General features: G+C 36.4%; 2 protein-coding genes across 6 annotated transcripts in view; one reads left to right on the top strand and one right to left on the bottom strand.

The window, feature by feature from the left end:
• Positions 1-316: 316 nt before the first annotated feature.
• On the bottom strand, positions 317-23,735 carry LOC116292127 (fibroblast growth factor receptor 4). Of its 5 annotated transcripts, XM_031699381.2 has the most exons (17): positions 20,611-20,704; positions 20,432-20,484; positions 17,899-18,183; positions 17,518-17,715; positions 8,163-8,441; positions 7,840-7,878; positions 7,329-7,622; positions 6,692-7,060; positions 5,938-6,477; positions 5,367-5,477; positions 5,046-5,224; positions 4,656-4,778; positions 3,879-3,949; positions 3,748-3,788; positions 3,524-3,620; positions 2,842-2,947; positions 317-2,499 (listed from the first exon to the last, which is right to left on the bottom strand). In XM_031699381.2, exons 4-17 carry the CDS (start codon positions 17,624-17,626, stop codon positions 2,164-2,166), a joined length of 2,694 nt encoding a protein of 897 aa, XP_031555241.1. In that variant the 5' UTR covers positions 17,627-17,715; positions 17,899-18,183; positions 20,432-20,484; positions 20,611-20,704; the 3' UTR covers positions 317-2,163. The 5 variants fall into 5 exon arrangements, with proteins under 5 accessions (XP_031555241.1, XP_088881235.1, XP_031555257.1 ...); XM_089025109.1 differs by lacking the exons at positions 20,432-20,484; positions 20,611-20,704 and adding an exon at positions 23,714-23,729; XM_031699397.2 differs by lacking the exon at positions 20,432-20,484 and having other exon boundaries at positions 20,611-20,715.
• The window catches only part of LOC116292117 (fibroblast growth factor receptor 3), a 38,814-nt gene continuing 38,376 nt past the window's right edge, over positions 23,298-23,735 (top strand). The window contains exon 1 of the mRNA XM_089025094.1: positions 23,298-23,446. The gene's annotated coding sequence lies outside the window, so the exon portion shown is untranslated. The remainder of the gene's footprint in view (positions 23,447-23,735) is intronic.

Raw genomic sequence — 23,735 nt, 5'->3', positions numbered from 1 at the left:
GCATGAATTTTTTACTTCACCATGGCAGCGGGACGGGTCATACTCATTTCTTCCAAGTCTATCTCAGGGTTCATATTCATACATGCTCCTTAGTCAAGAGCACCTCAAATCACACAAAAGAGAAGTGAATATCGAGAAAAAGAGGAGATATAATACTAAAGAAAAAATCAAATGCACAGGCAATCTGGATGGGAGTGAGCAGCGAAGACCCGGTAGAGGAGATGCGTGTAGCGGGGGTGCGTATAGCGGAGAGGCAAAATGTTAGAATAATCTAACAACCAAATCAAATCCTTTAATTTTCCCATCTACGAGACAATTTGTTTTGTTATACCTTCAATTTATTCGATTCATTTAAATACCCAATCTCCTTGGGCTACAACTTCTATGTCATTCTCTCGACAATATTCACCCATTTCAAAGTCAATCTTTTCCCCTTTAGTTTTTTAACATTAATTTTAAGAACTAAAGTTGTAATGTCATGAAAAAAATGGCTGCCTAATAAGTAATGTCACGTGATCAGTTCCGGCATATTAAATAATATCACGTGATCAGTTCCCGCATATTCAATATGCCGGAACTGATCACGTGACATTACTTACTAGGCAGCCACATGAGAACAAATGTGGTAGAATTACGCATATTCACATTTGTCATTATCGGATAATCTCAGTCTCAAATTACGTCATCATACTAGCTACAGTGTAGCGATAATGATCACGTAACCTGAATAAGTTCTTCATATCATTTTTTAATGTAAATGTGGTTATCTTTTTAATATCCATTGTATAAAGGTAGATCCTCGTGCATCTTAGATGTAAAGTAAGAGTATACAACTGTTTCAAAAAAGGTTGCTGAAGGTTTTGTCGCATGTTGGCCGAGAATGCACTATGGGCAATGTGAATCCAATCAGCCAACATTTTTTCTGGCATATTTTCTTCTGTGTTGACATTATTTAGAATATTATGCAACTAAAGCTTTGGTAAGCAACAAGCAAGCGTCATGCAACAATACCTTCACCAACCATTTTTATGAAATGGCTGTATTATATGCTATGACCAGCAGGAGCATAGCCAAGAAAGAGATCGTTAACATGACCATGTCCAACTATACCGAAGGAACATTTCTAAGGAGAAATTATAGCAGCACATCTCTCAAGGCTATGCTACTAAGGATAATGACTTATATAAAGTCCCATCACCGATCGACGTCTATTTCTTAGATAACTACGTAAGATTAAATGAAAGAAAGAAAGGGAAAAAGAAAGGTAAGATAGAAATAGCAAGTAAATGAATCAAGAAAGCAGAAAAGAAAGAAAGAAAAGAAGAAAGAAAAGAAGAAAGAAAGAAAGAAAGAAGCGAGCAAGGTAAGAAGACGAGAATCACAAGAACGACTCATACCTAAACTTCATAAAATAAAAAGTGCTGGAATCCATCCTATAATTTGATCCAAATACTAATACTATTCAATTCCAGCATTTTCTTGTAACTAATACGTAAGTATTCTAATATTTCATTTCGTAATTCTAATAGCATAATAGATAGATATATATATATATATACAACTGATTTTATATACTTTTAAGTCTATTTATCTCCCAGGAGGGTGGGTTATAGTCCATTTTGTTGAGTCTTCTGATTGCATTTACTTTTGTGTATCAACCCCACCGACGTAGAGTTTTCTTCTTTACCACAAGAGTAATAATCTACAACAGAATTTGATTTTCCCCCACGAGGGTGGAGTAAATCTTTTTATCTCATGACCAATCACGTTACCTCGAGTCAAAGTAATTATTGTCGCTATGTTGATCAATCTTGATTTCACCAGGGGTTGGGGGAGGTTCGTTAGACCCTGTGTCAATCATCTTGGATAAACTTGAGATTCTTCACAGCTTAGGATTTTATTTTTAAGTTTGAAATAAAACCAACATCTTCTGTTATATAACAACATATTTAGACTGTGTTTCCTTTTGAAGGACGACAATTGGTATGCTGGGAGACGCGATATTTCGCACCCAGCGTAATTTCAGAATTGACATACCATTTTCCATCCAAGACCCGCATGATTTTAAAGACAGGCATCACGCGCATGCTCACATCAACTTCTTGATGCCATCGCACATGTTTAATTGCTTTTCTTTCCATTATGAACAGCCAGGAACCGCCGCTATACCACACTGTGTATGGGTTCGCGGAAGAATACAGTCTTTTTCGCATTGTCAATGATAACATTTTGGTTCGTCGTGTTTTCCATACCAACTCCTGAATCGCGCTGGTCTTTATCAGTGTTTTTATTTTCCGTCGACTCTGAAAAAGTTCTAGGAGAATTCAAAAACCCAGCATTTCTGTGCGGCTCACTTTCCATTGTTCCCCAGATATTTTCATTACTTTCGAAAACACTTGAGCTTAAAGATTCTCTTGGTGTTGGAACCGATTCTGATGAGGTCGGCGTGTGAGGAGGAGCGATGGGATTTTGACAGACGTTCGATAAATCCAAGTATTCCTGGGAAAATATCACAGTTTGTTAGCTTTCTTCACATTATAGAAACTATTAGCGTTAGTTCTTTAACTCAACTTCGACTCTAGCTTTAAAGCGCGCACCTTAAAAACCCTTAAAGAAAAGACTAAGAAGATGACTTTTCTCAGCCATGAAAATTCTTGCTATTCACGTTAGGAATAAACTTGATCATTTAGACACGGAGACATGGTATTTTAAGCTCAGTTATACGCAACCAAGAAGTCTCGTATCCATCTCTGCAAGGTTTGCGCGCAAAGTTGAGAAGAACCGGGCTCTACTCGACGTTAGACATTGCAGTTACAAACCCAACCTCAGTACAGTACTTACTCTGTCAGACAAGACTGTTAACTTGGCGTCGAGCTCCTTCACAAGTTGATTGAATGTTGGTCTTCTGGCTGGATCCTCGTGCCAGCATTGAATCATCAAGGCATACCTTTAGGAGGAAAGGCAATCGGAAATTAAATAGACACAGCGTCAATTTAAGTCGTTTAAATCTGAGCAGAATAGGGGTTCCTCTTTTCTACTACCTTGTAAACTTATATCGATATGATATTAGAAACTTTGCAGCTCAGTAATCACGTGCTGATTAATTCACTGAGAGCAAATGAATGAACATCTTCATTCCCATGGGTGAAATTTAATGGAGAGCAAACACGCTTTCTACAACCTGTTTCAAGTTATCGTAATAAAACTGCATTTCGTAACACTGATTACACATCGTTTCGTTCAGTTCTTTACGAGTAAGTAAAAAGAATCACCAATTTAAAATAAAAACAAAAAGATTGCACTCCAATAGAGACACGTGACCGTTAACTGCAAAGGGCCTATTATGATATAGCCCTATCAAGGCTATTTTAAATAGAATCTTGCACAAGACATCCATCTATTACATTATCCATCCATACTTTTTATTGGGTTCCCTTTCTACATTAACTATTCCGTTGATATTTTTTTCCAGTTCAAAAATGACTATATCAATAGCAAAGACGACTATAGTTTCTTCACTTACATTTCATCATCGCAATTCACAGGTTGTTCCATTCGATAGCCAGATTTTAAGAGCTCGAAGAGTTTTTCCAGTGGTACACCAGGGTATGGGGAGCCACCTGGGAGAGACAATATAAATAAATGTTGGATGCAAGAGAATGAAAGATGAATAAAAGTGGGAAATGATAAGCCGCAATTACTCAAGGTGTAATTGCGCAACAATAGTTGGTTAAAAAACCGACTTACCAAATGTAACGATTTCCCACATCAAGATACCGAACGCCCATCTGATGAGAGAAATTATCATATGTGGTTTAGATCTCGCTCTTATAAGATTGAACTTTGCTGTTGATCACCAAAGGTAACATGGTACTTACACATCGCTTTGCGCAGTGTAAACTCTATCAAATAATGCTTCTAAAGCCATCCACATCACTGGAAGACGACCCTGAGAAACAAATATAGAGTTTTTGTTAGAATCCGATGCGCTGCAATGATAACTATTGCTCCAAAGTATCGATGGGTAAGTTTCAGAGGGTAGCACTTGACAGACGCTACAGACCACTGCTAAACTCAAGGTTCTTAAATTCTTAGTGCCTATCACCCTTCTGACAATATTTACAGTATTGATTCTACATGGGGTAAGATGTCGAATAACCTGAAAAAAAATTCATAGTTTGAGTACAGCTTCTTGAAGTTATAAAGGTTTTTCCATGCCATATGCTAATGCCGTGACGTATGAGGAGGCATTTATGGTTATTTGTTGTTCCTTGTAATTCGAAACACCGGCTTCTATGTGAACAATAGCTTGCAATAATTTCTATAAGAGCAATGGGCAAAACAATGACGTATTTCAAATTTAATTTATCTGTGCCAGTAAGGATTGGTATATTAAATGATTACTTCTCATACGTCACAACATTAGCATATGGCAGGGAAAAACCCTTATAACTTCAAGAAGCCGCACTCAAACTATGAAATTTTTTCGGGCTTTTCCGCATCTTACCCCATGTAGAATCAATACTGTGAATATTGTCAGAAGGGTAATAGGCACTTTAAGCTTTCAATTGAGACGGATGGCGTTCATCCTGGTATGTTTGGTAAATTAGGGGCCAGAACTAGCGTCGCCGCAGTATTTTTTCTACATTACTTACATCCGTTGTCTTTCTGTAGTAGTCAACATCATGAACATCACGTGCCAAACCAAAGTCCGCTATCTTGAGTACGAGATCTTCAGACACTAAGACGTTCCTTGCAGCAAGATCACGATGAATACACTACAAACAGAAACACCAGTCGTATTTAAAATCCTGGGCTTTTTGTATGCTATTAAGCTATATTATACCCTGCTAACTCAGCCCTACGTGCCACACAGGCATAGAGAATAATGATGATGATACCCTGCTTGAGCCCCATTTTCAGCCCTCTATTTTCGCTTTAGGTCCGGGGAGAAAAAAACCTGCCGCTTAAACTTACGGAGTTGAAGAAAAGTAATTTGAGCTAAAAGTATAGCTATAATTCAAGTAAAACTAAGGACAGCGCACCTTTTTGGCTTCTAAATATGCCATGCCACGAGAAACTTGATAAGCAAACGAAACCAGATCACTAAGATGAAGTCTCTCTTTGCCGCTTGAGTAACTGTAGTCATCAGTTGGTCTTCGACTCCTCAAAAACTGACGCAAGTTACCGTTGGCAGCGTATTCCACAACCACAAATAATGGACCTGAAATCCGATAAAAAACGATTAAGGAATGTAATATATATACGGAGAAATTATTGTCCCAAACCAAGGTACAATTTAACGGAAGCTTGAACACTAAATCCACACCTCACACCTTTGTGTCTCAATTTATATGTAGACTCACCATTTTGCGTACAAGCACCGATGAGGTTAATAATATTCTTGTGTTGTCCTATTCTTTTCATTGTTTCCATTTCGGATATCAAATCTGATAGTTCTTGTTCTGTTGCATCATCTGAAGAGGAAAAAATATAAACCAAATCAGTACCTAGCGCGTCACACGCGCGCGTAATCTTAATTAATCGATAGCATTAATGCAATTCAACGCGTACGAACTGGGCTAATTGAACTGGTTTCATATAAATGCGTTAAAACGCGCTTTGTCACACATATATATATATATTTCCTAGTTTGGGGGAAAACCTGGGTCGAATAAGAAAGGAATTGTGGGAATGTTTTGGGGGACAAATAGACGCCATCTTGGAAATATGTCTCCTAAAACATCCCCAGAGTGCACTGCAATACCAAATTGACCCAGTGTTTTCCTCGACCTCGGAATAGCCAATAAGGAATCTCAATTGTTGGCAGCTCGTGCGGGCGCTACCAACTAGTGAATCAGTAACTTTCACGAAGATAAATATTAGTCATAATGTGCAGTGATAAGTATTCAAACGGTAAAAAAGTTTCCAATATACCTTTTAACATTTTAACGGCCACGAAGCAGCTGCTATACGGCGCTTTTTTCAATCCAATTGCTTCAGCTTTCATAACGCGTCCAAAAGCTCCTTCCCCTAGAGTTTCCGATACAGTGATCAAACTGCGATCCAATTCCCATTCCTCGTCTAGCGGTAGTTCATATTCAGATACTTGAGAGAGATTGGAATCAATGCGCATGTCCCGTTTCCTTAGTAACGGTGCTGTAGAACCATAAGACGATGTACTTGTGGTTACTGAAGGGTGTCTCTGTCGTGAATTTTGCTCGATGCGCCTGGCGTATTGGACATTGTAATCTTCTGTATATATATTCTTACTTCTTCGCTTTGTCCAAAGGACATAAACAACCACTATCAGAATGATTAAAAACAAGGAGACAGCTCCAACAACGGAAATAATGACCACGAATCCTTTTTGTTTAGGCTCCTGCTTTTTTATCTCAGCCACCGATGCAGTAGTGCTCGTTTTAAGACCTTCAATGTATAGCCGCTCTGTTAACGCAGTGGTTGGAGGGTCGGTCGCTGGAGAGGGAAAATATTCATTCATTCATAAATTATTTTTCCGCATTGATATAGACAGTTAATCAGGGAAAGTTGGATAAATGGATGGATAGATAGAAAAAATATAGAATAAAAAAAGAAAGAAAAAAAGGTTGAACAGATGTGCACACGTTCTAAACTCACGATGATCGCCTAAAGGTTTTTAATTCCAAACAAAGATCAGATCTATATTTACCTGAACCATCTTTGACTATCAAGAATCCATGCTCATAGCTGTAACCGACAGCATTTCCCACGACACAGGAGTATCTTCCTTCGTCCTTTTTGCTCACGTTATAAAGAGTCAGTTTCACTCCGTGAAATGCAAATTTTCGGTTTAATGGTGGTCTTAATATGTGACTTGAAGGATCCACTGCCTTCTGCTTGATAACTTCGAAAGGCGCTGAACTGTTGTTGGAGACATTGAAATAAGGAGTAAACCATCTAATCCACTGGAAATGAGGCATAGAGTCGCTCATCGCCTTGCAGGCCAGCGTCACATTTTCACCAACCCACGCGGTAACGTTGTCAATACTTAGAATGACGGGCTTGGCTCTTACTCGTTCTGAAGTGTAAAAGAAAAAACAAGAATAAAGCAAACCAGGCAAGATGGAATTCGTAGAGCAACAAGGCCAAAACATTTCAGTAGAAAACCTTGGGATGTTCGATGACACTGCAAAAATACAGCAACGAATATGGGGATATTCCTTCAAAATGGCTTCTATGACGTCATATGGTTACCATTTTGGATGGATACTAAAAAATGTTATTGACAAATCTTAAACGATCCTTCCTCCAAACGTACTTCTTCATTAGTTTTAACGTCCTCTCACCTCGTACGTCTACTCTGTAGGTGTGATTAAACCAACCATAGTCGTTTGTTACATTACAAGTGTACTTTCCACTGTCATTCGGTACAACGTCCCGTAATTGTAGGACAAAGTCGTAAGAACTAAGGGATATGACACCGCCGTCTCTTGAATTGAATTTTTTACCGTCCTTATACCACCTGACCACGGGCTGGGGATTGCCCTTTGCTGAACAGTCCAGTCTCACAGAATTCCCGACAGGCACTGCGATCAACGTCTTGTGGCGTTTGTGGGGGTTTACGATAAGTTTAGGGGGAACTGCAGAATAATCAAAGGATTTCAATGAATTCAAGATATAATATATAAAATGTCAGTTTATATTTAATATATATATATTTATCTTGGTCTCTCATTCTGGCCTCGTGAACCAATGATTTTTTATACTAGTTAACGTTCTTCACTCAGGAAAAAAAACATACAGTTTTCCCATTTTTATTCAATACATCAGAGAAATTATTTATTAACGTATTCTGACCTTTTCCTGTAGAATTATCGCTAGGATCCAAGGTCGGGGCTGTAAAACAAACAATGATAAAACATCAAAATATGATAAGAATTTGGGGTCCCTGTGTTATCTATAGTTTCATCCAGTGGACAGCGGCCTACAGCCCAAATCTAGTAGCCCTCGACTTTAGCAAACTTCGATAGGATTGATACGTTTATTTCTCTCTCATTTTCTTTTTCTTTTCTCCAAGAAAAAGGTAAGTTATCGCTACTTCTTCAATTCATTTTACTTCTTTATTCTTTTTTTATCTTTCGTACCACAAAATTAGACTTTATCCAGTGTTAAATACTTACATTTGACCTGGAGTTTGATCGTACCATCGACAAAGCCACACTTGTTTTTTGCTACGCACTGATAGACACCACTATCGTCACTTCTAGTTTGCTTTACTTTGAGATATTTCAAAGGTTTAATACGCATTCTAGGATTATTGTCCATGTAAATTCGATGGCCATTTTTAAGCCAGTAATATTCAATGAATTTTTTCTGTTGGTTGATTTGACAAGATAGCTTTATGTCCATGCCAACCTCGACAAGCGTGAAGTTACTTGGCTTGACACGAAAAGAGGGTGCTGTTGGGAAAAGAAGAATGAGGTTAGTATCTGGAAAAAAAAAGTTTTCTAATTGCTAATGATGTCATACTAATGCCATCATTATGATAATAATGGTGTACTGTGTTGACATCATCATGTATGTAACTTAACATACTACTATGTCGTCATACATTCATAAATCATGATAGTTTTAGTGATATCATTTTACATTATTGCATCGTAATGACATTATCATCTATGTAATATAACATACTAATGTGACGTCACATATAATACATCATGAAAGTATAAGTGATGTCAAATTACATCATTGTATTGCGATGACATCGTCATGTTTGTAATATCATGTACTATCATGTGGTCGCACATTAGTACATCATGATAGTGTTAGTGCTGTCCTATTTTTCTATTCTATTTTGTTACATCTTCTTTATTAGCCATAACAATAATTACTAATGTTAAATAATGTTACTACAATAATTAATGTTATTGCCATAGTGGTACTTCTTATAGTATGTTTTAAGTGAAGACTTAATATAACTGATGACATCACATAAAATTGATGAAGTCATTATACTATTATACTGTGACATACTACAATTTTAATACTCATACCAGTTGATATGATAGTTAGCATTGTCTAAAATTTAACAGCAAACTTTTAAACCAATAATAAGAATGTTAATAAAATTTTAAACTACTGCAGCTCATTATGTGGTTGATAAGGCTGCTCTTATAGCATGCTATGCATTGCGATATTGATATATGGTGTGTTGTTATACATTAGCTGTGTGCATGCATACAGGCACTTAGCATTATCCTTTGTCTTTCATTTCAAAAATTGGTAGAAAAACAAAAGGTATGTTGTTCATATTTTGAAAAGAGGAATATGGTTTGAACATGTCTACAATATCTATCTTTTTCCTAAAGTGCTTCTTTTCTTCACTCTCAAATTTTAATTATTTACTTATTTATTTTGATAACCAAGAATTTGTTGTATATACCTAAACTGTTTACTTAACTTAAGAATTATTACCAATATACTACTTTAACTAATAATAGCATTCAAAAGTCATCCATTTTTATGGTTTCAATTTGGGAACAATAACCTAATTGTTGTCCTAGTATTATTTGTGTTAACCTTGGCTGGTGCTCAGGAAGTGAATCATACGATAAAACATTTAAAGGGACGTGATTGTAAGACACACGAGTATGACTTGAAATCCTAAGTATGTATTTGATTTGACTGGTTCAGGCACATCCAACTGCATTGAATAGAATCTGATTTGAATTTGAGTTGAAATTTATCCTTGAAATGGAGAGAAATTCCAATTATTTAACTTCAAATTAAGCACTTGACGTTTGTTAATCCGATAGAATTTTTACAGTACTTTGAATGCTTTAGGACAATTCTCGAACCAGGATTAATTTTGAGTGAAATTCATGAAGAATGAAAAACTTCGCGTGACTCAAAATTTGATATAATGAATTTGATACCTCGAGAGGAGTATAAGTTAACGCCTTCGAAATATGACAGACATCCTGCACGATTAAATAATTCTGTAAGGGCAATTTCTTATGTTTAATTTGTAAAAAAAAAACAATACAGAGATTTTTTTTCCTTTCTGAGAATCGAACCAAAATACAAAACGATGTACGTAAAAGGAAACACTTGACAAAATGGTCATACAAATAAAGACAGTTTCGGAGGAACCGGAAACTTGGTGTTCTGCTCCAAGGATTTTCCTACCTTAGTCTTAAGATAAATAACTTAAGTTATTAATAGTTTTAGCTCGGATATTTACGAGGTTTCTTGGGCAAAAGGTTACGAAGAAAGTCTGTATGGTGCCTACCAAGTAGTTTTGAGTAGAGTGTAATTATCCCGAGGGAGAATTGATAGGAATCGAGTCACTTCCGGCAGACTGACTCGGCTTCAAGGGGGCAACTTCCTCTAAAGAGGAAAACTCCCACTAAAACCGCGTTATTCATTCCGTCTTGGGATCATTAAATTTGACATTCTTTCACGCCTTTAGAAAGTATTTTTTGTTATTCTTATAGACTTTCTGGAAAAATTCCAATCGTTTTAAGCCGAGAAATTCATCTATTTTTGAATGGACTCTCAGAACTCCTTCATTCGGAAAATGTGATTATGATAAAGATAATATTGGGTAAGAATCTTTAATCAATCGGGCAAAGATGTTTAACGATGTGGTTAACTTACCAGTACTTGACGTTATTAATTTGACATAATGTTAATTAAAACAATTGCGCAGCGAATCTATTTTCTATTACTATTACTAATATAGGAATAACTACGAAAAAATGTTTAAAGAGAATGTTTCAAAACTTTACGAGCATGGTTTAGCAATGGCAATTTGGCCGTTAAATGTTACATGAGAAAGTTGAATGTTAAATTAGAGATTTACCAATATATTCATTATTTCTATCTTGCTTTTATTTTCATTGCTCGCGTTCCATCTTTTTCTTGTCGTTTTTGTTTTTGTTTTTTGGTGTTTTTTTTGTTTTTTTTTTTTGTTTTTTTTTGTTTGTTTGTTTGTTTGTTGTTTTTTTTCCTTTTCCTTTTCTTACTTGAATGGTCAAAGAGATGGACATCCGATATCATTTTCAAGTCGAATATTTTCAGAAGAATTTTGATCATTCTCGTCTGCTGTTGTTCGTTTTTGCACAAAGCTTCCACACGGGATAGCATGGACCCTAATGATGCTCACAGCGCGCTTGCGGTAGTATCACACACGAAGTTCATACTTTCTAACAGCTAAATGCCAATCAACATAAACAAGAACAAAGATACAATAAGAGAGAAAAACACAAACTTTGAAAAATCTTAACGATTTTACATGGAAATTAGATTTTTTTTCGAAAAACATCCGAGTTCAAAATTGTTCTTTTTATTAACATGGCTAAACACCTGCATCTAAATTCAGAGCACAATTCCTAGAAATTCATTTTTGCTAATACTTTACAAAGATTTTTATTGCGTGTTAGTAAATTCCACACCACAAGGGAGAGACTCTCCTCTCTAGAGGGATTAAGGCGCCCCTGAGGACAGGATGCAAGCAGTTTCCAACATACTTTACGAACCACGTGACTAGCCTAGTACATGACATGCGCGAGAAATTATTTCCAAACTCACGGCTTTAGTGTCGGAGCTAACTCCCAAAAGAATGCAAAATATATCTAGATTAAGTTAAAAATAATTAAAATGTATGTCGCTTGGCTGACTAGACTAAGAAGGAGCACTCCTGTCTCGATTGCGTAGAATATTCCAGCAATATTGACCTTATCAACTGCTTTTGCAATCTAGAGACACTCCAACATATCGATATTCCACCTGGAGGCCAGTGATATGGCATTCAGTAGTATAGTAGCCTTAATAAAAGCTGGGTCAGGAGGGATATTTATACAAAATGTCGAGAGATAACGAATAAAAACGCTACATGACGGAAAAAGTTTAAATCATCAATATAAAATTGGATTCTTTTGAACAGAAATTTTTTCGTTTTGTTTGTAAATCGAGCTAAGGGTTTTCCGATGACTAACAAGGGAAATAATTTATTTCTTTGAAGGGACTCATAATTGTATCCATTTTTCTACTGTACAGTGTATTCGTATATAGTGTAATAATAGTATAAGTTAGCTTTAAAACCATAAACTTGGTAGCTTTGAAGAAAAAATCGTTAACATTCATACCATTACGAAATCCGCACTTATTCTTGATTGATAAATATTTTAATCTAGTAACCTTAGGCTTTGTTGTTTTTGGAAGAGTCTCCAAATAGTTAATAAATATTATTCTACTATATATAGCCCTGAAAGAGGTAGATAATGAGGTTGCCGGCAAAGTGGAATGCTCGTCATGATATCATTCATACCGGATCATCTGCACTCATATTAAGTTGACTTATCAGTGAAATACAAGAACTGCTTTTAATAACACGTGTAAAATCGTAAACATTTAGTGAATAGTTTTGTACAGAGCGATCGTATCGGACCAGAACCCTTTGAAGCAAATGCCACTGTGGCAGGTGTGCCAAATTCTTCGTCCAATTTGAGCAAAGACCATATTATTTCATAATAACACAAAAATATAATGAGGATTAATAATGTGATGGGTGTAATAGTATGGGACGGTTTTGTTCCCTTATCTCCTAAGATCGTCTAACGATTGAGCCAGACAAGTTTCGTAAATCAACACCGCCCAAAACAAGCATTTTATTTCACACAGTTGATACAAAAAGATGAAAAGTCTCTAGATTAATAGGCTTTCTTATCTTTTTTATCCACTATTCTTGCTTCAAAAGTGGACGATATAAAAAGGTTTGAATATTGACTTTGCCACTTTCAAAAGCGACCACAAATTATTGCACATTAAATGTGATCGGTTTATACAGGTCTAAATATTAGAACTTTTTCCCATGAGACATTCTCAGAAGCGACCATGTCAAATCGATATCGACAGGTCTTTTCATCCACAAGGTCACTCTTAGAAGCGACCAGTGGACTTCGATCAAGTGTACAAAGTCTATCAACCCTGTTCTCAAGGTGAAAGTTGTTCACAGGCTTAGTATTACAAGTCGCTTTTCAGTTGTTTATTCCGGCATGTTTGAAATCCTTTATTTAACGATGTTATCTCAAGATTGAGGAAAAAACGGAAATTTGATGGTAGTGTCACTTCAACATTAATAACTATCGCGAACAATCCCGAGACAATTTGTCTGACTCAATTACTACAAGGGTGTAAATTAATTAAGTAGCATGGATCCTCATAGTCTAGTCTTGACTGACTCCAAATATTTCTGTGGATTTAAGGCTTATTTTGGAGTTTAAAAACTACTGGTGGCAATAATTTGACGCCTTTAAGCTTACTACTTGACTTTGTTTAGTGTGTTTGGGGGCAATTCTAAATAAACCTCTGACACTCACCAAATAATAAACAAACTTAATTTTTCAAGAAATCTGTAATTGATAACTATAGTTTTAGTTTAGGAAGGAAGGATGTTTTTTTGCTCTGCAAAAGTAGAAGCAATCTGTTTTGTTTTTAAATGGTTATTAAATCCATCATTAGAAAATCTAAAACAGCATAAGAAAAAATATTTGTATCGATTCATAGCGACAGGTACACTTCCGAAAACCAGTGCAGAACGTACGTGTCGTATTTGTTACCATATTCGTGGTGGGATATACAAAAAGATTTGTAACTGTAGTAATTCCTATTTGAAGGTGAAATAAGGTGAAGGTGAAAAAAGAAAGACCATCATAAGTGATTAGAATTTACTCTTTTCATCCTGCAAATTATAAAAGTCTTACAAAAAGAGAAACAGTAATCTGCTGGGTATCAGCAGCAATTAAAAGTATTCCTTCTTGTCTCTGAAAGAAGTAAATTCGAAAGAAGGTCAATGCATTTTTGCAGCAGTTTTAAATTTATGGTTAAGAAATTCTATTGCATTAGTGTTTAATTTGTTTAGGTAAATTTATGCATAAAAATACGAATCAAAAAGTAAACAATTCTAATTGAAGATATCCAAAAAGAGCCGTTTCCAAAATACTTTTTTTTTTTAATTTCTGCCACAAAAAAAGGTGTTTCATGGTTGCACAACAGATGTTATGTTCTTCGTTTTCTATCACTCCTCACTTGAATGCGATCAGTTTTCATCTTTTGGTGTTTCCATTGTCTTGCGAGTCAAGATAGGACAAATATAATGGACTCCACGTCTGCTTTGATATCTAGTGATGAAACCAAGGTCACATCGTCCCAGGACGCAGTTTAATACCTGGAGTTTGACCACGTGGACGGGTTGGATTTGATTTTCCTCTGTCTCGACGTGTTAACTACTAAACGATTGATAGAGTCCGTATGTTATGGTTGCAAGGTTCTTTCATTCTGTTGTGCTTGCTTTGGAAAGAAATGTTGAACAAATAAAACCAGTCAACGATTTTTGTGTGTATATTTTACAAACAGCTGCATGTTCAAATGATAATTGGTGACAAACACCGGAGATTAGTATTCGAGTGATTTCCCCTCAAAATGACGAAAACAACCCACGAGTCATTCAATCAGTTTTTTTCTGAGATAATAGCATCGATTAATTTGAAAACATGGGGAAATTCTTCCAAAGTGAGAGCCTATTGTATTTGATACTGGATTTAGTGAGGAACACAATACATAAGTATTTTCGGAACAATAGAAACATGAAACAATAACAAAGGTATCACAAGTGTGCATTAAGGTTCACTAGTGTCAAGTCTCGAGCTGTAAAACTGACCCTTTCGAAAGGCACTCGAGAGCGATGACACTTAAAAAAACTATCTATCTCCAAGTTCACCGATTAGATCTCTGCCCAAACTAAAGCAAGAAAGAGGTAATTAGTACAGAGAAAGACAATTGACTCCATCTCTGTTTGGAGTTAGCCTGGCTTCAGCCCCCCTTCTGAAGTAATTTATGAAACATCACGTTATTATTGTGACCCAGAGACCCAAGTAATATGCTTGAAAAAATAAACATTTAAGTCTGGGAATTTTAGTAAAGCTGCTAGAGTTTGACCAGAGTTTATGATAACAAGCGATGATGGAATGTTTCTGTTGAAGCAAAAACAGAAATACGTTTCTAGGTGTTACCTAGGACTAATTTTAGAACACTCTCCCCAATGTCTTGTGCAACGTCTTCAGTATCATCTTCTGGCATAAATTTATAATGACGGGGGGAAAAAACACCAATGAAATAGACTTGCGTTTTTGCTATTAAATAGTTCTTTTAGATTTTATAATTTTGGAAATTTTCCAAATGGAAGATTTGTTTGTTGCATTGATTCTGGAAAAATCGGATATTCCGAGAAAATAGCGATTAGGCAGCGTCAGATGGGAAAGGTTACAAATAATTCAATATTATTGAAGAAAATAATGAGACAAAATATCAACACTATCTGAATATGAAACTGCGATAAAGCATCTATAAAGGGGACCTTTCCATTAACAACGCAACAACTGACGCTTTTTAGGAATCTCACAAACATCAAGGATGCTAAAACAACAAAATCTTTCTGCGAAAACAATTACTTGAAGTTCTGGTGTTATCGTTTATAGCTTTTAGCACCCGATGGTAGAAATGTTTTTGACTTATCGAAGCTAAAACAAATACCCAAAGCTCTTGGCCTAAAGAATAGGAAACAATAGATGTCACTCATCAGAAAGACAGGACAAACGTTAGTGTACCACCTTTGTTCGCCTTACTTTTGCTCGAAGTAATAAAATATCAAGACATAGGAAAGTATAGATGTTGCAAATGAGTAGGTATAAGAGGAAAGGCTTCCTACTAGGTTTAGGTTGAAGTCTGCGGAACAGAGAAGGGAATAAGAACAGTTGGAAGACGTGGGTGATTGACAGTCATGGAGAGGCATTTCCTTGTTGGAGACAAAAGCGTTTCCTTTTAACTTTTCACTGAGGGCATAGCAGAACTGTCAGAGTTTTGGCACGTTTACATTTAAGAACAAAATCTCAGCATCATTCGAAAGCCCGGTGAAACCTTAAGCTTCAGTTACCTGGAAAGTCCATGAAAAGTTCAAGTTAATAAATCTTGTAACGACATGTCTCGTCCTGTTAACTAGGAGACATTTTTAGAAGCATGCATTCGCTCAGCATGTGCTGTCAGAACTCTAGTTGAAAGAGTAGTCTTCAATTGAATAGTTTGTGGTGTTCTGGGCGGATAAACATTGGTAAATATTTGTGGATCCCAAAAAAAAAAAACTGCTTTTTCCAGTGTCAGTTGTCTCATCTTCAATTGGCCGTGATTGGACTACCCGCAGTCCTTCTATAGTGGGTCACAACCTAATTACATTATTTAAACGTATCTCAATTGTTGCTTCTAAATGCTGATCAAAACACAGCTAGAAAGCAGCTAAAATGATCAAATGTTCTTAAATCAAAGCGCATGAACATCTTATTGCCAAATTCTCGCTTTAAAATTTCGGCATCTTGACCATAACATGTAGGGTCAAATAATTCATCTGTTCTGGTGATAATAGTCGGGGCTTTTGTATGAAACAGGACGGTACAATAAAAGCATATTTAAGTGATTACTTGGCCCCTTTAGAATTCAATCGTAACTTTGTGAACCCTGCTAGGGTCAATTTTACCTCCAGCGAGAGAGTTGTATATTTAATATTCATCGATATGCATTTACACAGCTTGTACGATAGATTTATTTTACTCGAAACGATAGTAAACTTATTTATAAATAAACATAATTTCTAAGTTTAAAATAAATTTCAGCCGCTAGCAGAAAAGGTAATAGATCTAAATGACTTTAAACAAAGGACTCGGTCGTGACTGAGTGACTTTCCTTTATGTGAATGTTTTCAGAAATCTTGCCCCAAACAGTTCATTAACTTAGTGTCGAAAGCGGCTTTTACCGTTTATTGTAATAATAATAATTATAAAAGACTGTCTTCATACTAATAAGGATGAAAGCTATGATCGTTTTACTTTATTATTAAAGAGATGGACGTCTCTGAGATTGATCCTGCGTGTCAAACAGTTTGTGATTATTCATTATTATAAAACTAGTGGTCTTGATTTGGCACCCCCTAAGTGCGGCCGTGATCTTTCCGAAAACACTCCGCTTGTTTTACGTAAGCACAGCCTCGAGAAATTCACCTAATATCGGGCAATAACTTCTTGTCGGCGTTCACAAAGATCACTTAAAGTTATTTCTGAATAGCTGCTGACTTTAGTAATAAAAATGTCGAAGTCAGAGAATAGGAACACCACACGCTAAGCTATCATACCCACATACGAGTATAATGATGTGTTAGGGCATAAGATACAGCTAATTTGAAATGGACAAGATAATTGATTTTCACTTGAAATCTAGTAACCTTTACATCTAATAAATAATCATTACGAATTCCGCGACATGAAGGCCGAAGCTTAGCGATTTGGCGCCTAGAGTCTTGCGAATGATTCTGATAATAATGCATTCCTTGGTTACGAAAATTATAAAACACAGGAGAGTTAATTCCCTCCAGTGAGCGATGCGTTGGTTATGTTTGTTATTGACGTTACTTCTATCAAATCTTACCTGTACAGCTTGTTGTTTGAGCCCGAGATTGCAGTAGAACTTGTATTAATACTAAGCTTACCAAAACAAACCACGATGGGTATGCTTTGGGTCTTGATGTTGAGCCCATTGCGGTCGAAAATCGATTGAGTACTGGTCCCTGTGTGATGTTATATCAAAGCTTGTTCTGTTTTTCCTCTGAGCATCATCATAGCGCTCCTGTTAAAAGTTAAGAAACTTGTATGAGTCCGTGAAACGAGGAGTATTAGTAATACAAAGAACCTCTCACTCCTCAACCATGAACATGAATTTGTTTAGCTTAACAAGAGTCACGTTCAGAGGTGTTTACATTAAGTGAAGGTAGAATTATTCATGAAGTTCGCCAAAGAATGCAACACCTACCAAGAGACACACTGTTCGTTTCTGACACTTCAGTTGATCGTACTATCATGAGTAATAAACCTAAAGACTCTGATAAAGTTGAGACGATGTGACGGAAGCTTAATCTGATCGTAGAGAACACGAGGACGAGAAAGAATTTTCTCACTTCCTGAGGACGAGAGAACTTTTTAAGTCCCACACACCGATTTGAGTCCGACTTCTGTTGGAGATCCTCGTAGAATGTTTTGATGTTCTACACAGTTACGTCTTTCGAGGCAGTGTCAGTGCTGATGAAGAACGGACTAGCTGAAAGATTATTAAGAGTTTACAAGAAATCTTAGTTCTCGACTTATTCGCGAGTGAATGACCTTGCGCATGAAGTGTAAAGGAATGAACAATGAGGCCAATGGAGCAACATTAATTAGAATAGGCTTTATTGACAGGCGCTTGACAAGGATGGATACAAGCCGTGGGATCAAATAACTCGCTGCGCACATCCGGAAAGTGGCGCGATCATATTCGCTCACGCTTTCTAACATTCCCTTACAAAATGGTTGCAGATATTATATTGAAAGAGTGCGTACAGCATACTAGTAATGGCTTCTCGCGCGAGTATGGCTAACAATTTGTCGCCATCCTTCAATGATCACTAGTACAGCATGTGTGTTTGTCGAGTGAATGACAAAGCCAGTTTTCTGTGTTTCTTTCTCAGTTTATTTATATTTTAACGAGCTGTAATTGGTCAACCTCTGGGAATCATTAATAAAGCACCACAATACAAAAGAACTACTGACGTCACCTATTGTTCGTCATTCACGGGCCTTAGCCTCTGTGTCTCAGGTTAGACCTTTAGAGATTATACTAACTATGATCGTCTGTTCAGAATCTTTGAAATACAAAAGGAATTCGTGAATAAAATCAAAAAAATCCTGCGGGATCAATTAATGTGACAGCCCAGGCTGTACTCTAATCCATACAGAAGCCTTGATGAAACGAATGTAACATCCAACCAATGAGCTCCTCCGTACGATAATTTAAAATCTTATGAAAATAAAAAGGTATTGGTTCTGGAAGTCTAGGTAGAGTCTGGTGCAATTAATAGTAATTAAAGCCGTTTGCTTACTTGTTTTGATCACTGTTCGGCGCGTATGTTGATCAGTTATTCCTGTTGTTCCAAGCGTCATGTATGTTACCCATCAAAAATACGCAAACTGACCCAATGCAACTCTTTACAATATATGTACAAAACTCTGCTCGAAAACCCGATGAAAGTAAGAAAAATTTGAACCAGCTAGAACAGCAGTCGTCTTTAATTTCTTTGGCATAGTGCCTTAGGACAAAAAGAGGGCAAGATAAATGGCCCTGTAAGCTTAAAAAACTACAACTATTGTCTAAGATAATACAAAGTCATTTCAAGAGGTATTTCTTTATAGAAGTAGGATTAACGCATCAAAATCCCACCTTCGACTTCTTTTTTTACTGAGAAAAACATACTTTCTAAGAATAGAACACGGCATGTTGTGGAGCGGCTGTTTTGCATGTAATTACGAGGGCATGTAACGAGACAGGAGGGGTACATTAGTCGTTAAAATAAAGAAGCCGATGATAGATTTTGGCTATATAGAAGGCGTGTACTGTCTTTGCTTCAATCCCCTCCCATAGCATTAACCAATGATGAGTTTCAAAAGTTTTGACATTGAAGTGCTTTAGTCAAGAGCTAGACAGTGCTACGGATGCATAAACTTGTCACTGCTTGCTTGTTAAATTAAGTTCACCCTATCGCATAGCAATTACGATTCCTATTCTACTCAAGTAATGTACACATAACGGTTTTTTGAGCTCCGGAAGTTAGATGACTACTTTAGAAATAAATATCGTTATCTCTGTTTTGTACACTCAGTGGACGCCTATAAATGTACAGTTTTAACGTGATAAACCAGCAAAAACCGCACGAGAAGTTTACCATAGGTTCACATACAAATATGAGACTTTTATAAACAATTTAACCATGCTGGCAAATGAGTTCAGACTACTTTTCAAAACATTCTTTCGGTGTGTCTCACAATGGGTTTTGGAAACTATTATCAAGTTACCTTCTGATTTTCTCCAAGTTGGAGCAGAACCCGCAAACGTCTTGCAATTGCACCTACACTGCTAGTCTGTATGAACCTAATTTATACTCCTCAATCCGTGAAAATTAGTCAAATCGAGTGTACTTGTTTAGTTCGAGAGTCACAGAAGCACTAGAATCAGAAATGTTTTTTTTTTTGTACTGCGTTTTCTCAGAAATAGGTGTTTTTTGTTGTTTTTTTTTTGTCGTTGTTGTTGTTGCTGATTTATAATTTGTTTTTCAAAAATGGAAGTTCTGATACCAGTTTAAAAAAAACATTTTTCCACTCAAAGTATTCAGTTATCAGTTTTCAAACTGATAGTAATGAAACAAGAGGTGCAAAAACCTTCACCTTTAAGGAAGATAGGCAATTTCTCAAAACAATATACTGAATACAGTAAAAAGAAGAAAGTTCCCTCTACTGAAATATGTTCCTACACCTACCGTTTACTTTGCCTACTCGGTTGTTCCTGATGAATGATGAACTATTCTGAGACCTAAAAATATCGTTATTAATCTCTGAGATGTCTATCAAAATCAGTGTCACCCGGCCTATCATGTCAGCCTGCAAAAAGTCAAAATGAAGAGAGCATTGTTCTTGTGTTTGGTAATTAAAAACTTACACTTTCAAGACTGTGTTGTTATCGTTGTATATAGTCAATTCAAATGTGATCTAGGAACGGCTCAGTTCACGTCTCGATTACTCTAGATCTTGTTATCTGCTTCAACGAATCCTAATAGCAACTCAGTCTCTGAACTGGAAACAACACTAAGGGCGATGGTTATCACTCCGCTGATTGGCTAGTTGCTCGCTAACGTATGCACGCACGTTTGACATAAGCACGTGCACATCTGAACAGTTGTAAAAATGGCGCGAAAATGAGGCTCGAGAACCAAGAGTAACACTAGTCATGAAAAACATGGAGCATTAATTCAAGCAAATGAAAGAAAAGAGTTCGAACAAGAACAACATTCACCATATAGTTCAATGCTGTTATCAAGAGTAGAGCTGAAAACTCATTAGAGCATTCGGAAGCCATGCCGGGGCACATCTGGACGCTCAAGTGTCAAGAAAATTGGAATACCGCAGAATCTCAGTAATTACAAACACGGGATTAAGGAAAATGGCCCGATAAAAAAATACTTTTAAGAATTTCATTTGTCATTTGTAATTTTTCCAATTTCGGTGATGGTGCTCCAAGGCGACGGTGTGGTCAATATTTGAATATACGCGATAAAACATGACCACATTATTACTCTTTTATTACAGCTTTTGCTAGTAATAGTTGGATTATGATTATTAATGCTAACATAACGGAAGCTATTACTATTCACTAGCTTAAACAAGATTCAATCAATAATATTGTCTGGCATCAATTGCGGCCTTTAGCGTCAGGATTTCGATAAATTGGTCTTCCATGCTGCTGTCACGATTTGTGGGTTAATGAAGACTACGTGCCAGCGAAAAAAAGATAACTTTTGAAAACATAAAAATTTTTGAAGCCTGACACACTTATAACACTAATATGAACCTTTAGAGTATATTTCGACCAAACCTCCTTAAAAATCAAATTGTTTAAACATAGGTTTTGTTATATTCTTAAAATTCTTCAGTAACTGACTATAAGTTCGTTAGATTTTTTCTCACAGCACACATACCGAAGAAGTAAATTTAAACTTGTCTTCTAAGTTTGCCCACGAACGACAATTCATGTAAATACAGCATATACCGAGTACTGACTAAAGCTGCAACTCAGTGAATAACAACAATGCTCCTAGATTGTGTAATACAGCTTATTAATATCCTGAGTAAAGTGTTTTTAAAACATAACCCGCGGTCGGGATATTCCCTTCTTCCATCCTCGAGAAGCCACGTGTAAAATTCTGTCGCTCGAATTAGAATTTTAACCCTGGGTTTCCGAGAATGCCCTTCTCGTTGTAGCCTAGTGTTTTATAAAAAAAGCACGCTGTTAAAAACACTTTCAAAAATTATTAATTCAGAAAAAAAACAATGATTACGAAAATTCATTTCTAGTTTGAAAAAAGAAGCAGAAAAGGCTTCTAAAACTATTTCCTTGTCAAAGTATATTTTGAAAACGTCGCAACTTATAGCCTTGCGATTGGTTGAGATCCGCGTACCTCGATTGGCTGCAGCAGCAATAATAATAAAAAATGCGCTGTCGCTAAGTTATTTCACTGTTGATGAATTGTATATCAGTTTTGGCTGACATTGCGTGGGAACTGATCTATACTGTTCACTTTTTCCTTTCTTCATATCAATTCTCTCGTCGTCGTATATTTTTGTCACGTTTTATCATTGGATTCCTTTTATCTCTCATATCGGAAATTGGCTGTACAAAACAGGATCACTTTAGCTCGTGCATTTATATCAATGAAAACAACTGTTTGCATAATTAAACCTCTAATACTAACTCCGATATCATTATTTTTTATTGAACAAATTGAGTTTGGAAAACGTTATTTTTAGAGCGTGCGTTGAGATCTCTTTAATGTCCACTTTGTTCTTCGATTTGATCCAGATAGACTTTACTACCGAAATTACTGGATTAATTGATCAATTACGTGTTAGATATCAGCAATGCCATTAGCAGAACGCGGTAATCATTTTAAGACCATTATTGGTGTCTAAGGAGCACGTTTGTTTTCGGTTAAAGTCAATGAAGACAACACGGTGCAATCACCAATAGCTCCTGAAATTTCCCAGTTTTTTTGCCATTCTTCGTTTGAATCTCCCAGTAAAAGCTCGAGACATAGAAAACCAAATTTTGACAACTCTAATATTTAACTGATGGTTTTCACGGCGGCCATGTTGGAGGAACTAGTTATAACAAACGAATTATTAATGAATTTTTTTGTTATATCCTCCAACACGGCCGCCGTGTCTTTTGAATTCTCTTGGGACTGTGGTTGAAAACCATCAATTCAAAATTGCGGGGGAAAAATTAATTCTAGACATGATTTTTTAAAATATTTTTATATTTATTGGTACCGGGTTGCGTTTTAGCCACAATTGTCTCTATTAAAACCTCATTATTAAAACCTCATTACAAAAGAGTGTGCGCGCCTTCTGTCTCCATTGCGATGAACGAGGGCTGAAATATTGCGAAACGCGAACGTGCAGCGTTGGAGTCAAATATTTAGATAGCAAGAATGATAACGGCTTGAATCCAGAATGATTAACTTGGCCTTCAAATACACGTAGTCTTTTCTATCGAAGCCAGATGTGTGTCGTAATTTTTTTCACAGTTTCTACATTGCTGATTATTTCCATCGACGGCTTATTGTCTAATACGATACGAATCTTAACTCAAAAAACGTAGTGGAAAATTGTTCCTAATTGACTAAATAAAGAAGATTAGAGTATTGTATAAAGATGCTGAAAGATTATCTGCCGTCAATTGGTGATCGGAACACTCCATGACTCCTTTGTTAAATAAGGTAATGATTCCTTGGATTTATACTCAGAAGAATTTATAATATGTAGCATGATTGTTGGTCGAAGTGAGACTGCGAAGGTAGGTCGCGGGAATCAGGAATGATGGAACGCACGAAAACAAGTCTAAAGACAGACACATAAGTAGGCTATAATCACTTGAAACTCATATATGAAGTACCGGTTAAAACACGTCATTTTTTCCTTCTTCAAACATAACGGGTTTTTTTGTAGGAGTTAAAACTCTTTTCCTGGATCATTAATTTACTAACCTGTACTGAGAGGAATATCAAG

Source organism: Actinia tenebrosa, unplaced genomic scaffold, assembly GCF_029948245.1.
Source record: "Actinia tenebrosa isolate PJP-AT-01 unplaced genomic scaffold, QUT_ActTen_1.0 PGA_scaffold0__85_contigs__length_37466705, whole genome shotgun sequence".
Classification (NCBI taxonomy): domain Eukaryota; kingdom Metazoa; phylum Cnidaria; class Anthozoa; order Actiniaria; family Actiniidae; genus Actinia; species Actinia tenebrosa.
Note: the sequence above shows the minus strand (reverse complement) of the source record. Positions and strands in the feature narration are given on the sequence as shown.

Excerpts from the sequence above, each read along its gene's own strand:
- LOC116292127 (XM_031699415.2), bottom strand. The coding sequence starts at position 17,626 with ATGGGCTCAACATCAAGACCCAAAGCATACCCATCGTGGTTTGTTTTG. Across the intron at positions 8,442-17,517 it reads TCAAACAACAAGCTGTACAG|CACCCTCTTTTCGTGTCAAG; the intron begins GTAAGATTTGAT and ends TTTTCCCAACAG. Across the intron at positions 3,621-3,747 it reads GTGGGAAATCGTTACATTTG|GTGGCTCCCCATACCCTGGT; the intron begins GTAAGTCGGTTT and ends TGTCTCTCCCAG.